Source organism: Chiloscyllium punctatum, chromosome 19 (assembly GCF_047496795.1).
Source record: "Chiloscyllium punctatum isolate Juve2018m chromosome 19, sChiPun1.3, whole genome shotgun sequence".
Lineage (NCBI taxonomy): Eukaryota > Metazoa > Chordata > Chondrichthyes > Orectolobiformes > Hemiscylliidae > Chiloscyllium > Chiloscyllium punctatum.
Window position 1 is genome coordinate 97,921,801 of NC_092757.1, and position 13,733 is coordinate 97,935,533.

Consider the following 13,733-nt stretch of genomic DNA (forward strand, 5'->3'; position numbering starts at 1 on the left):
GCCCCCTCACCCCGCACCCAACCGCCAGTCGCAGAATGTCTTGAAGCCACTCCGAGACATCCTTGACCCTTGCACCAGGGAGGCAACATACCATTCTGGACTCTCGTTTGCAGCCGCAGGAATGCCTATCGATTCCCCTTACATCTATTCCACTATCACTGTAGTTCCTGCACTCCTATGCAGCAGAGCCAGTCATGGTGTCCTGAACCTTGCTGCTGCTACCTTTCCCTGGTGAGCCATCTCCCCGAACAGTATCCAAAATGGTATACCTGTTTTGGAAGGAGTTGACTGCAGGGGACCACTGGACTGCCTTCCTCTGTCTGTTGGTCACCCATTCCCTATCTTCCTCAGTAATTTTATTTGTGGTGTGGCTAACTTACTGAGCGTGCTATCCACAATTTCCTTAGCCTTATGGATGCTCCAAAGTGAATCCATTCACAGCTCCAGAGCTGTCAAGCGGTCAGGCAGGAGCTGCAGCTGGACACACTTCCTGCATGCAAAGGAGTCAGGGACATCAGAACTGTCCCTGAATTCCCACATCACACAGAGGAGCATGACACAGGTCTGGGATCTCCTGCCATGACTTAACTTTTAAGTTAACAACAGTAGAAAAGCAAAGAGAAAATAAGAGAGAAGAAAAACTACTTACCACTCACTTACCTGCTGCCTGTGACTTCATGGTTAAACTTCCTTCTACTTCTCCTTTACCCTTGTGTCTTTAGCAGATACAGTAGTCTGTACATTCTCTGACTGCCTTACCTTGCTGCTGCTTGCCCTCCTCATTGAAACCCAACACTCACCTAAACCTCCAGCTGTACTTCAACCACAAAGCTGCCCTTCTCAAAATGTCTGCAGTGTGAACTCTAACATCTTGAAGAACAAGGGCAGTAGATACATGGAAACGCTACCACCTACAAGTCACTCACATCCTGACATAAAATTGCATCACAGCTACATCACTATTGCTGGGTCAAAGTACAAGAGCCACCTTTCTTATAATATTTAAAATTTACCAAGGGTATCAAATTTGCTGGTGGTAGTGGTGTGGGAGATGTCAGGTAGGTGTGTACGGTCAGTACTGAGAAGGACTACAACATATTAATCGATTCATTGAAGAATTGGATGTAATGAATAAAAGGACTTCAGCACAATTAAGTGCAAGGAAATATCTATTGGTTTGATGGATTAGGAGTCACATAATACTTTAGAAAATAAGAGCTAAACTTTATCCTAGAGGCTGAAGATGCAAAGCTGGCGCCACAAACAGGTGGCAACCCTAATTTGGCTAGCAGGAGACCCAAAGAAGCATTTGTCCTGTTGTGGTTAACTAATTGCAATTATTTCAGAGTTGCCTTTAAATGTTGCCAGCCATTCAATGCAATATGATCAACATTCTAGGGGTTACCACTGACCAGAAACTGAACTGGAGTAGCCATTAAGTACTGTGGCTATAAAAGCTGGGCAGATATTTGAAATCCTGTAGCAAGTAACTCACCTTCTCACTTGCCTGAATGAACATAGAACATAGAAAAGTACAGCACAGAACAGGCCCTTAGGCCCACGATGTTGTGCTGAGACTTAATTCTAATGTAAAATAAAGTAACTTAACCAACGCACCCCTCAACTCACTGCTATTCATGTGCATGTCCAGCAGTCGCTTAAATGTCCCAACGACTTCGCTTCCACCACCTCAGCTGGCAATGCATTCCATGCATTCACAACTCTCTGCGTAAAGAAGTGAGTGCAGCTTAAACAGCACTGAAGAAGCTGGACTCCATTCAGGATGAAGCAGCCTGCTTGATTGACAGCACATCCACAGCAGTCCCTCTACCACCGATATTACCAGCAGTTGTGTATAATCTACAAGATGCACTACAGAAATTTATCTAAGCTCCTTAGTCAGCACTTTCCAAACCCACAACCAGTGCTGTCTTGAAGGAAAAGGCTTGTAAATACATGGGAACATCTGCAAATTGACCTCCAAGCCAGTCACCATCTTGACTTGGAAATATATTGCCTTTCCTTCCGTGTCGCAGGGTCACAATTCTGGAACTTCCACTTATCAGCGGATCCAAACACTCCATCCACTCATCACAGGAATTCCTAGACAACATTAAGAACATAAACATAGACAAGAATAAATAATGGTCTAATTTGATGTAATGGCACTGTTCACTTCAATTGACAGAACTCTAGCCAGAGAGACAGTAGCCAACTTCCTGAACAAACAGAACAGACAACACAATGGGAACCTATCAACAAGGACTGCATACTCAAACTACTAGACTGGTGCTTAACAACACAATTCACATTCAACAACCAAATATCTGAACAGATCAATGGGACATCTATGGGTTCACCATCTCTGGGCTCATAGCAGAAGCAGTGATGCAAAGACTAGAGCAAATAGCCCTCGCACAAATCCAACCCAAACTCTGGATCAGATACATGGACAACACTTTTGTTATCATTAAGAGAACAAAAATCAAGAACACACACGAGTGTCAGTGTGGACTTGTTGGGCCGAAGGGCTGGTTTCCATATTGTAAGGAATCTAATCTAAATCTAAAACCAACACCATGCTCACAGGGATCAGATTTATGAGAGAGGAGGAAACCAACAACCAACTCCCATTTCTGGATGTGATGGTAGAAAGAACATATAACAGTGAATTCACCAAAAAAATGTACACGAAAGCCACACACAAACTAGGTCCTGAACGACAATAGCAACCACCCAAACACACAGAAGAGAAGCTACATTAGGACCATCTCCAAAAGGGCTACAACACACTGCAGTACACCCAACCTATGAAAGGAAGAAGGGAACACCTCGAGAGTATTTGCCTAGAACAAATGTCCCCGCAGCTTCATCTGCAGGTGCCTTACAGACAAATAACACGACAAGGACATACCATGAACTAACTCACTAGCCATGCTACCTTACACAAAAAAAGTCTCATAACTGACAGCCAGACTTCTCTGACTGCTGAGATTCGTGACAGTCCATAAACTGACAGCCACACTCAGACAACAACTCACCAGGATGAAAGACCTGTGCCCATTATGTGCAAGTAATTTACAAGATTCCATGCAAAGACTGCAGGAAACATTACACAGGACAAACTGGCAGACAATTAGCAATCTGCATCCACAAACACCAACGAGCCACTAAATGCCACGACCAGCTGTCTGTAGTAGCCACACAGACACACAGATGACAGGACCACAAATTCAACTGGGACAACACAACTATCATAGGACAAGCCAAACAAAGGATGGCCAGAGAATTTCTAGTAGCACTCATCCAAGTACTCCATCAACAAGCACAAAGACTCAGACCTAATATACCAGCCACTGCAATGAACAATTGGAATCGGCAACTGGAAGCAGCAAGAACAAAAACAAATAAATTCCAGAAGGCACAGTACAGCAGGTCTTCACAAGAGGCTCCAAAGCACTGAAGATGTCACCAAGACAGGGGACAAATCAACTTCCCAGCTTGGCGAACATATCCACAACAATAACTTCCTCCCTTACAGAAATTTGGGTCTTCCTGCTCTATGGGGCTTGCAGCAAATTAAGAAGACAGTTCACCACCACCTTCTTAAGGGAAATTAATGATGGGCAAAAAATGATGACCCAGCTAACAACACCTAATTCCTATGAATGAATTATTTTAAAAAATGGCTTAGTTGGACTCATTCTGTCTGGTCTCTCCATCAGCTTTTACTTCAAAGAACAAAGAAAATTTACAGCCCAGGAACAGGCCCTTCAACCCTCCAAGCCTGAGCCGATCTAAATCCACTGTCTAAACCTATTGCCCAATTCCTGAGCATCTGTATCACTCTGCTCTCCACCTACTCATGCATCTGTCCAAACACATCTTAAATGCATCTACCGTGCCTGCCTCGACTACCTCTGCTAGCAATGCAGTCCAGGCACCTAGCATCCTCTTTGTAAAGTACATGCAGCGTGTATTCCCCTTAAATTTTTCACCTCTCACTTTGAAAGCATGACCTCTTGTTATTGAATCCTTCACCCTGGTAAAAATCTCTATCTACCCTGTCTATACCCTTGATGATTTTGTAGATTTTAATCAGGTCCCCCCTCAATATCCTTTTTTATAATGAAACTAACCTACTCAACTTCTCTTCGTAGTTAGCACCTTCCATACCAGGCAACATCCTCGTAAACCTTCTCTGCACCCTCTCCAAAGTGTCCACATCCTTTTGATAATGTTTTCTATTTTCAAATAGAACATGGAATATTACAGCGCAATACAGACCCTTCAGCCCTCAATGTTACACTGTCCTGTGAAATCAACCTGAAGCCCATCTAACCTAAACTATTCCATTCTCATCCATATGCCTATCCAATGACCATTTAAATGCCTGTAAAGTGGGCGAGTCTACTGCTGTTGCAGGCGGTGCGTTCCATGCCCCTACTACTCTCTGAGTAAAGAAACTACCTCTGACATCTGTCCTATATCTGATCACTCCTCATTTTGAAGCTATGTCCCCTCGTGCTAGCCATCACCGTCCGAGGAAAAAGAATCTCACTGTCCACCTGATCTAACCCTCTGATTTTCTTATATGACTCAATTAAGTCACCTCTTAACATTCTTCTCTCTCATGAAAACAGCCTCAAGTCCCTCCGCTTTTCTCGCAAGACCTCCCTTCCATACCAGGCAACATTCTAGTAAATCTCCTCTGAACTCTTTCCAAACCTTCCACATCCTTCCTACAGTGTGGTGACCAGAACTATATGCAATACTCCAAGTGTGGACCAGAGGTTTGTACAGCTGCAGCATGATCTCATGGTTCCGAAATTCAATCCCTCTACTAATAAAAGCTAACATACCATTTGCCTTCTTAACAGCCCTATCAATCTGGGTGGCAACTTTGAGGGATGTGTGTACTTGGACGTTGAGATCTCTATGCTCATCTCCACGATCAAGAATCTTATCATTAGCCCAGTACTCTGCATTCCTGTTACTCCTTCCAAAGTGAATCACCTCACACTTTTCTGCATTAAACCCCATTTGCCACCTCTCAGCCCAGCTCTGCAGCTTATCTCTGTGAGCCTCTGTAACCTACAACATCCTTCAGCACTATCCACAACTCCACCGACCGTAGTGTCATCCGTAAATTTACCAACCCATCCTTCTACGCCATCATCCATGTCGTTTATAAAAATGACAAACAGCACTGGACCCAAAACAGTACACCACTAATAACTGAACTTCGGGATGAACATTTCCTATCAGCCACTACCTTCAGTCTTCTTTCAGCTAGCCAATTTCTGATCCAAACTTCTAAATCACCTTCAATCCCATGCCTCTCCATTTTGTGCAGTAGTCTACCATGGAGAACGTTATAAAACACCTTACAGAGATCCGTACAAACCATATCAACAACTTTACCCTCATCCACCTGTTTGGCCACCTCAAAGAACTCAATAAGGTTTGTGAGGCATGACTTACCCTTCACAAAACTGTGTTGACTATCCCTAATCAACTTACTCCTCTCTAGATGATTATAAATCCTAGCTCTTATAACCTTTTCCAACATTTCTCCCACAACCAAAGTAAGGCTCACTGGTCTATAATTGCCAGGGTTGTATGTACTCCCCTTCTTGAACAAGGGGACAACATTTGCTATCCTCCAGTCTTTTGGCACTATTCCCGTAGACAATGAGAACATAAAGATCAAAGCCAAAGGCTCTGTAATCTCCTCCCTGGCTTCCCAGAGAATCTTAGGATAATTTCCATCCGGCCCAGGGGACATTTCTTTTATCACACAGAATTTCTAACACCTCCTTCTTGTGAACCTCAATCCCATCTAGTCTGGTAGCCTGTTTCTCAGAATTCTCCTTGACAACATTGTCTTTTTCCAGTGTGAATACTGATGAAAAATATTCATTTAGTGCTTCCCCTATCTCTTTTGACTCTATGCACAACTTCCCACTGCTATCCTTGATTGGCCCTAATCTTACTCTAGTCTTTCTTTTATCCCTTATATACCTAAAGAACGCTTTACAGTTTTCCCTGATCCTACCCACCAATAACTTCTCATATCCCCATCTCGCTCATCTTAGCTCTCTCTTTAGGTCCTTCCTGGCTACCTTGTAACTCTCAATCACCCTAACTGAACCTTCACATCTCATCCGAACATAAGCCTTCTTCTTCCTCTTGACAAGAGAATCAACTTCCTTCATAAACCCCGGCTCGTGCGCTTGACAACCTCCTCCCTGTCTGACAAGTACATACTTAACAAGGACTGACAGTGGCTGTTTCTTGAATAAGCTCCACATTTCTATTGTGCCCATGCCCTGCATTTTCCTTCCTCATCCTGTGCATCTTAAATCTTGTCTAATTGCATTGTAATTGCCTTTCCCCCAGCTGGAGTTCTTGCCCTGCGGTGTATACCAATACCTTTCCATCACTAAAGTTAAAACATAACTGAATTGTGGTCACTGTTACCAAAGTGTTCACCGACGTCCAAATCTAATACCAGCGGGGTTCATTACCCAGTACCAAATCTAATGTGGCCTCGCCCCTTGTTGGCCTGTCTACATACTGTGTCAGAAAATCCACCTGCACCCAATGAACAAAGACTGACCAGTCTGAAGTACTTGGAACTATTGTATTCCCAGTCAATACTTGGGAAGTTGAAGTTCCCCCATAACAACTGCCCTGTCATTCTTGCTCCTATCAAGAATCATCCTTGCTATCCTTTCCTATAAATCTCTGGAACTATTTGGAGACCTATAGAAACTCCCAACAGGATGATGTCCCCTTTCCTGTTTCTAATATCAGTCCATACTACCTCAGTTGATGAGTCCTCAAACGTCCTTTCTGCAGCTGTAATACTGTCCTTGATTAACAATGCCACACCGCCATCTCTTTTAACATCTTCTCTGTTCTTACTGAAACATTTAAATCCTTGAACGTGCAGCAACCATTCCTGTCCCTACTCTACCCATGTCTCTGAATTGGCCACAACATTGAAATCCCAGGTACCAACCCATGCTGCAAGTTCACCCACCTTATTCTGGATACTCCAGGCGTTGAAATGGATACACTTCAAACTAACCTCTTGCTTGCTGGTGCCCTCTTGTAACCCTGAAATCTTACGTTGGATCTCCCTCCTCTCATCCTCCTGTATACTCAAACTACAGTTTGCGTTCCAATCCCCCTGCTGAATTAGTTTCAACCCACCCAAAGAGCATTAGCAAATTTCCCCTCCCCCAAAGATATTGGTACCCCTCTGGTTCAGGTGTTGACCATCCTGTTTGTAGAGACCCCATCTACCCCAGAAAGAGCCCCAATATCCAGCAATCCAAAACCCTCCCTCGAGCCACGTGTTCAACTCCTCTCTCTCTCCCTATTCCTCGGCTCACTAGCACATGGCACAGGCAGCAAACCAGAGATAACAATTCAGTTTATCCTAGCTCTAAGCTTTCACCCTAGATCCCTGAATTTCTGCATAAAATCCCCATCTGTCTTCCTACCTATGTCGTTGGCCTATGTGGACCATGACCTGGGGCTGCTCCCTCTCCCCCGCAAGGATCCCGAAAACATGATCAGAGACATCACGAATCCTGGCACCTGGGAGGCAACACACCAATTGTGAGTCTCTCTCATTCCCACAGAACCTCCTGTCTGTCCCCCTAACTTTGAAGTCCCCAATGACTAACGCTGTGCTCCTCTTCCCCCTTCCCTTCTGAGTAACAGGGACAGACTCTGTGCCAGAGACCTGTGCCCCATTGCTTACCCCTGGGAAGTCATCCCCCCAACAGTATTCAAAATGGTATACTTGTTGTTGAGGGGAACGTCCACAGGGGATCCCTACACTGCATACCAGCTCCCTTTCCCTCCCCTAACAGTAACCCATCTACTTCCTTTTTGTACCTGCGGTGTTACTACCTCCCTGTAACTCCTCTCAATAACCTCCTCTGCCTCCCGAATGATCCAAAGTTCATCCAACTCCAGCTTCGGTTCCCTAAAGGAGTTTTGAGGAGCTGAAGTTGGGTGCACTCCCCGCAGATGCAGTTAGCAGGATACATTGGTGGTGACCCATATCTCCCACATTCTGCAGGAGGAACATTCAACTGCCCAAACCTCCATTTCCACTACTCTAAATTCCCAATGAGCATACTGAAAACTAAAATAGAGGGGGGAAAAAAGATTAGTCACCTTGTCAATCCGGCTCACAGAACCTTTTTTTTGGTTAGATATGATGGCAGAAAGACATTGGTTTTGCCAGTCTTCACTCCTTACACTCCATCACCCAGGGATTGATTAAATTTAAGGAGCAAAGGGAATTGGTGCTACAAGTACACCAAGTATTAAATGTAGGCTAGCCTGAATTACAAAATGACAAGAATTGCAGATGCTAGAGGTCCATGAGAAGAGCCACTGGACCTGAACGATCAACTCAGATTCCTCTCCGCAGATGTTGCCAGATCTGCTGGGTTTTACCAGCAATTTCTGTTTTTGTTGCTTTGGCTGAAGTGAATTTCCTGTTTCTGTGCTTTAACTTCCATGTAATTTTTCATACTAGAAGGAAAAAATGTGCAGGATTACAGGCAAATTAGAACTAGAATTAGGTTTTGTTGTTACGTGTACTCAAGTGCAGTGATACAGGAGTACAGTCAAAAGTCTACAATGTTACCACACAGTGTCATCTTAGGTATAAGGTACCTAGGTACAAATCTTAGTTAATGAGTAGAAAAATAAAGAAATAAGTTAAAAGTTTAACATTACGGTTCTTGTCAGTATAAAGCAGTAAATAAGAAATAAAGTTAAAAATTCCAAATTACAGCCATTCTTTAGCTATGGTCCTGCAGTCACTCCACGGTGGGCTTTCCTCACTCAGGCACGATCTCTGTCCCACACTGGGCTTGATCTTTCGATCCCTGTGCCTCCACACTGCTGTCTCACCACCATCCTCTCTCTCTTCTACACCGTCAGAGGACTAGAATAAGTTAAAGATCTCTACAATAGAATTGACACAATACAATAGTCTGAATTGCCTTTCACTGTGCTTTAATTGCCTATTATGTTGAATTTATGCTTTCTGTTACTCTTCCTCAGCCTCATTTTTATGGTTAGCTGAGGGACTCATCACATTGTTGGAACAGTAAAGAACCCACTTAAAATACATCATTATAATATGGATTTTACTGTGATAATGACTGAGAGTTAACATCTATAATAATGTTACAGGTGTGTCGACAACATCAGAAAAGGCTTAGTAAGAACAGTGAAAATTTGAATGGAGTCTGCACATTCCTGTCTCCAGAACTGCAAGAAACCCATTCTTTTGAGCCTGTCTCTTTGGGTGTGTATAAATCTCTCTTGCATATTAATTAAAGATTACACTCAACAGGTTCTGAATTCAAAATAAAAACCAAAAGGACTGTGAATGCCAGAAGTCAGAAACAAAAACAGAAATCTCTGGAAGGGTCATTGAACCTGAGGTGTTAACTATTTCTCTCCACAGACTATTTCTGCTCCAGGTTTGCTGAGCTTTTCCAGCAATTTCTGTTTCAAGTTCTGAATCCTCTTGACTGTTAAAAAAAACTTCTGAAAATCCCTGAGTCGGAATGAATGGCTGATCTGTTATTTTCCTTGATCATTTTTGGGGGCTCAGAAGTGGTTTGATGCAATGTCCCTTGGGAGATAAATAAGTGGAGATTATATTTGGAGACAATTACAATATATACTCGAGTAATGGTCGATCTTATGTTAAAGTCAACTCCCTTTTTTGGCCAAATAACCTGGAATTTTCCATATATCTCATGTAAAAGTTGACCCTAGTTCTTCGCAGATAACAGATCAATGTTTGAGTCAGTGTGCCGGATGTCATATCCCGCTCCAGCTTTCCAATCTGCACTTGTCCGTTCCGTTCCTGGTCTTCCAGTCCTCTGGCTGTTTTGATCTGCTCCAGCTTTTCAGAATTACCATAATTAGTTTTTTTTCCTCTCTTTATTCGTTTACAAATCAGTTGGGCTTCTGCTAATGACAGGTATGAATTTAAGCCCCTCAGAGGTAGTATCCATGTCGACTCCATAAATTCAAAAAATTTGACTACTACTCGAGTATACCGTATGTGGTATACAAGTTTTCTGAGTGAATTGGATTTTTGGATTGAACAATCTTTTATAATCGAGGTCAGTTACTAGGTGTTCTGTACCAAGAAGTTTCTTTCTGAATGCCCCAAAAACAACATAAAAACTTGAACAGACACCGAGAAAGGGGGAGTGTCATTCAACTTTCTAATGATGAGTGGAATGTAAAAGGGATTTATGTTTTGAGACTCAGCATTCTCAAGCTTGTAGCATTATTGGACAGAAGAAACAATAGGTTTTTAAAAATCATCATGTGTTCATTCCCCAATGCCAGGTCAAAAGCTTTTCTGAGTGGACACGGGATATTCTGAGCAGCCAGAGGTTATTGTCTGTATTGGTAATAATGACACAGGCGAAGAAAGATGAGATCTTGCCAAGGAAGTTCAGGGAATTAGGTAAGAAGTTGAAAAGCAGGACCTCTAGGATTGTAATCTCAGGATTACTTCCTATACTATGTGCCAGTGAGACTAGGAATAGGAAGATAGAACAGTGAAATACATGACTAAAGAGTTGGTTAAGGAGGGAGTGCTTCAGGTATATGGATCATTGGGATGTCTTGGGGGGCAGGTGGGACCTGTAGGAGAAGGATGGGTTGCACTTAGGGAGGTTTGCCAGTGCCACTTTGGATAGTTTAAATCAAGAACCAGAGCAGTCGGTCAGCAAGTAAAATGACTGAGCATTGGTCAGAGATTAAGGCTAAGAGGAAGAAGAGACAGGGAGAGGTTACTGAACGTAGCAGGACTGGCAGTCTTGGTGTATTATTTTCAATGCAAGGAGTATGGCAGGTAAGGAAGATGAATTTAGAGCTTGGATTAATGCATAAAACTATGATGTTGTAGCTATTGCAGAGACTTGAGGTTGAGAATGGAACAAAGCTTGCAGCTTAACGTTGTGGAATTTAGATGTTTCTGGTGAGGTAGATAGGGGTGTCAAAGAGTTGGGGGAGTTGTAAAGAAGAGTAGAGTAGACTTCATTCGTTATTTCTACCATATATTGGTACAGTAAAAAAAGAGACAGATTTCCTCCAAGACCAAGGTGCTACATGATCATGCAAAGGGCACCATAAATTGCATAGAAATGCAAAACACACAAATTACCGTGTAATAAAAGAATGCTAATTCATAGACATTGTTCTAACAGCAATTCAAAGTTGTGCAAAGAATTTCAGCTGGAAAAGAGTCCGATCTTACAGTGTTAAGGAGCCTGATGACTTGGGAAAAGAAACTGTTGCAGTCTGGCCGTGAGAGACCAAATGTTCCAGAATCTTCTGCCAGATGGCAGGAGGGAGAAGAGTTTGAGTGAGGGGTGTGTAGGGTCTTCCACAAAGCTCTTAGCCTTTCTGATGAAAGGTGTGGTATAATGTCTGTAATGGAGGGAATAGATACCCCAATGATCTTCTCAGCTGTCCTCACGAACCATTGCAGGGTCTTATGATCCGAGACTGTGCAATTCCCAAACCAAACAGTCATGCAGCAGCTCAGGATACTCTCAATAAATTCTCTGTAGAATGTGATGAGGATGAGGGTTGGGAGGTGGGCTTTCCTCCCAATCTATGCAGAATGTATGTTACTAATACAGGAGAATATCACAGCTGTACTGAGGGAGGACTCATCCAGTAAGGCCAATATGGGTAGAGCTCAGCAATAGGAAAGGTACAACCTCTTTAATGAGGCTGTACTACAGCCCTCCCAACAACCAGTGGCAGATAGAGAAACAGATATGTGGACAGATTGTGTAAAAATGTAAATAAAACAGGGTTGTTGTGTGATTTTAATTCTCTCTATATTGACTGGGACTTGCTTAGTGTCAGGACTCAGATGGAGAGAATTTGTTAGGTGTGTCCAGGATGGTTTTTTGAAAAAAATATGTAAATAGTCCAAATAGGGAAGAGGCCATACGAGACCTATTATTCAGGAATGAGCCCAGTTAGGTTTTTGAAGTTTCAGTGGTGTAACATTTTGTCAATAGTGGCCATAATTCTGTCAGTTCTAAGCTACTTATGGATGAAGATAGGAGTAGTCCACTGTGAAGGTTGTAAACTGGGGAAAGGCTAACTACCACAATTTTAGGCCGGAACAGGAAAATGTAGAGTCCATAGTGATTATCATGAGGTCAACCAGCTGGATCTCATATAATATGAGTTCTCTGATTGGACCAGATTAACAAACCCAATCAGGGAGTCCTGGCTGACAGATTAAAAAGGTGTGTCAGAGATTCTAGCACTCTGAGAGCTGACTCTGAAGTACTGGAGAGAAGGACTGTTCTTGTGTAAATAAAGGGTGACTTGGTAATGGGATACCAGACTCTGTGGAGTTATTTCAGATTGGGGATAGCTGTTTGAGGCTAAATCCACACCTGGCATGTGAGAATCTTTTCAAGGCCAGTTGACTAGAGTTCAGGACCAGCATGTTCCTGTGAAAATGAAGGAAAAGTATGGCAAGGATCTGAAATCTGAGATGACCAGAGAAATTGGGATCTTAGTCAAAAAGAAAAAGGCAGCATATGTAAAGTTTAGGAAACAGAAGAAAGACAGAGCCCTTGAAGAATACAAAGATAGCAGGAATGAACTCAAACAAGGAATTTTAGGAGGGCTAAAGGGGACCAAGAAATATCTTTGACAAACAGGATTAAGGAAAATCCCAAGGTGTTTTGTACATACATAAGGATCAAGAAGATATCTTGGGAAAGCATACAACCATGTAAGGACGAAGCAGGGAAATTATGTATGGAGCCAGAAGAATTGGATGAGGTCCTTAATGTTAAATTTGCATCAGTGTTCACAAAAGAAATGGTGGACGGTGTGTTTCCAGAGGAGTATATTGATATCTATGGTATGTCAGTATTAAAAAAAAAAGGTGATGTTAGGTATTTTGAAAATTATTAAGATAGATAAGACCCACAACCTGATGGGATCTATCCCAGAATGCTGAGGGAGGCAGATAAGAAAATTGCAGAGACCTTGTACAAAAACTTTGTATCCTCTTTAGTCAGAGGGGAGGTAGGAGATGACTGGAGAATAACCAACTTTATTCCATTGTTGAAGGAGAGGAACAGGGATAATCTGGGAAACTACGATGTGCTGAGCCTTATATCAGTGGTAGGGAATTCATTGGAGAAGATTCTTGGGAATAGGATTTAGTTACATTTTGAAAAATATGGACTTATCATAGATAGGTAACAAGGCTTTGTGTAGAGAAGGTCTTGTCTCATAAACTTGACTGAGTTTTTTGCAGAAAAAAAAAGATGATTGGTGAGGGCAGGGTGGTGGATGTGGTTTACAAGGACTTTTGCAAGGCCTTTGACAAAGTCCGTCATGGCAGGCTTGTCTAAAAGCTGACGTCACATGAGATCCATAGTGAGCTAGTAAGTTGGATACAGAACAGACTGAGTCATAGAAGGCAGAAAATAGCAGTGTAAGGGTGTTTTTTTTTACTAGAGGTCTGTGACCAGTGATCTTCTACAGGGATCAGTGCTGGGTACCCTGTTGTTCATAATATACATTAATAATTTGGAGGAGAATGTCGTTGGCCTGATGAGTAAGTTTGCAGGTGTCACAAAGGTTGGGGGGGATGTGGATAGTGGGAGGATTGCCAGAGG

At 42.7% G+C, this 13,733-nt stretch overlaps 1 protein-coding gene across 1 annotated transcript in view; it reads left to right on the forward strand.

The window, feature by feature from the left end:
* The window catches only part of LOC140491253 (integrin alpha-E-like), a 344,341-nt gene that overhangs the window by 53,678 nt on the left and 276,930 nt on the right, over nt 1-13,733 (forward strand). Inside the window, exon 5 of the mRNA XM_072589219.1 lies at nt 9,232-9,346. Within this exon, the coding sequence (XP_072445320.1) occupies nt 9,232-9,346 (115 nt within the window). The remainder of the gene's footprint in view (nt 1-9,231; nt 9,347-13,733) is intronic.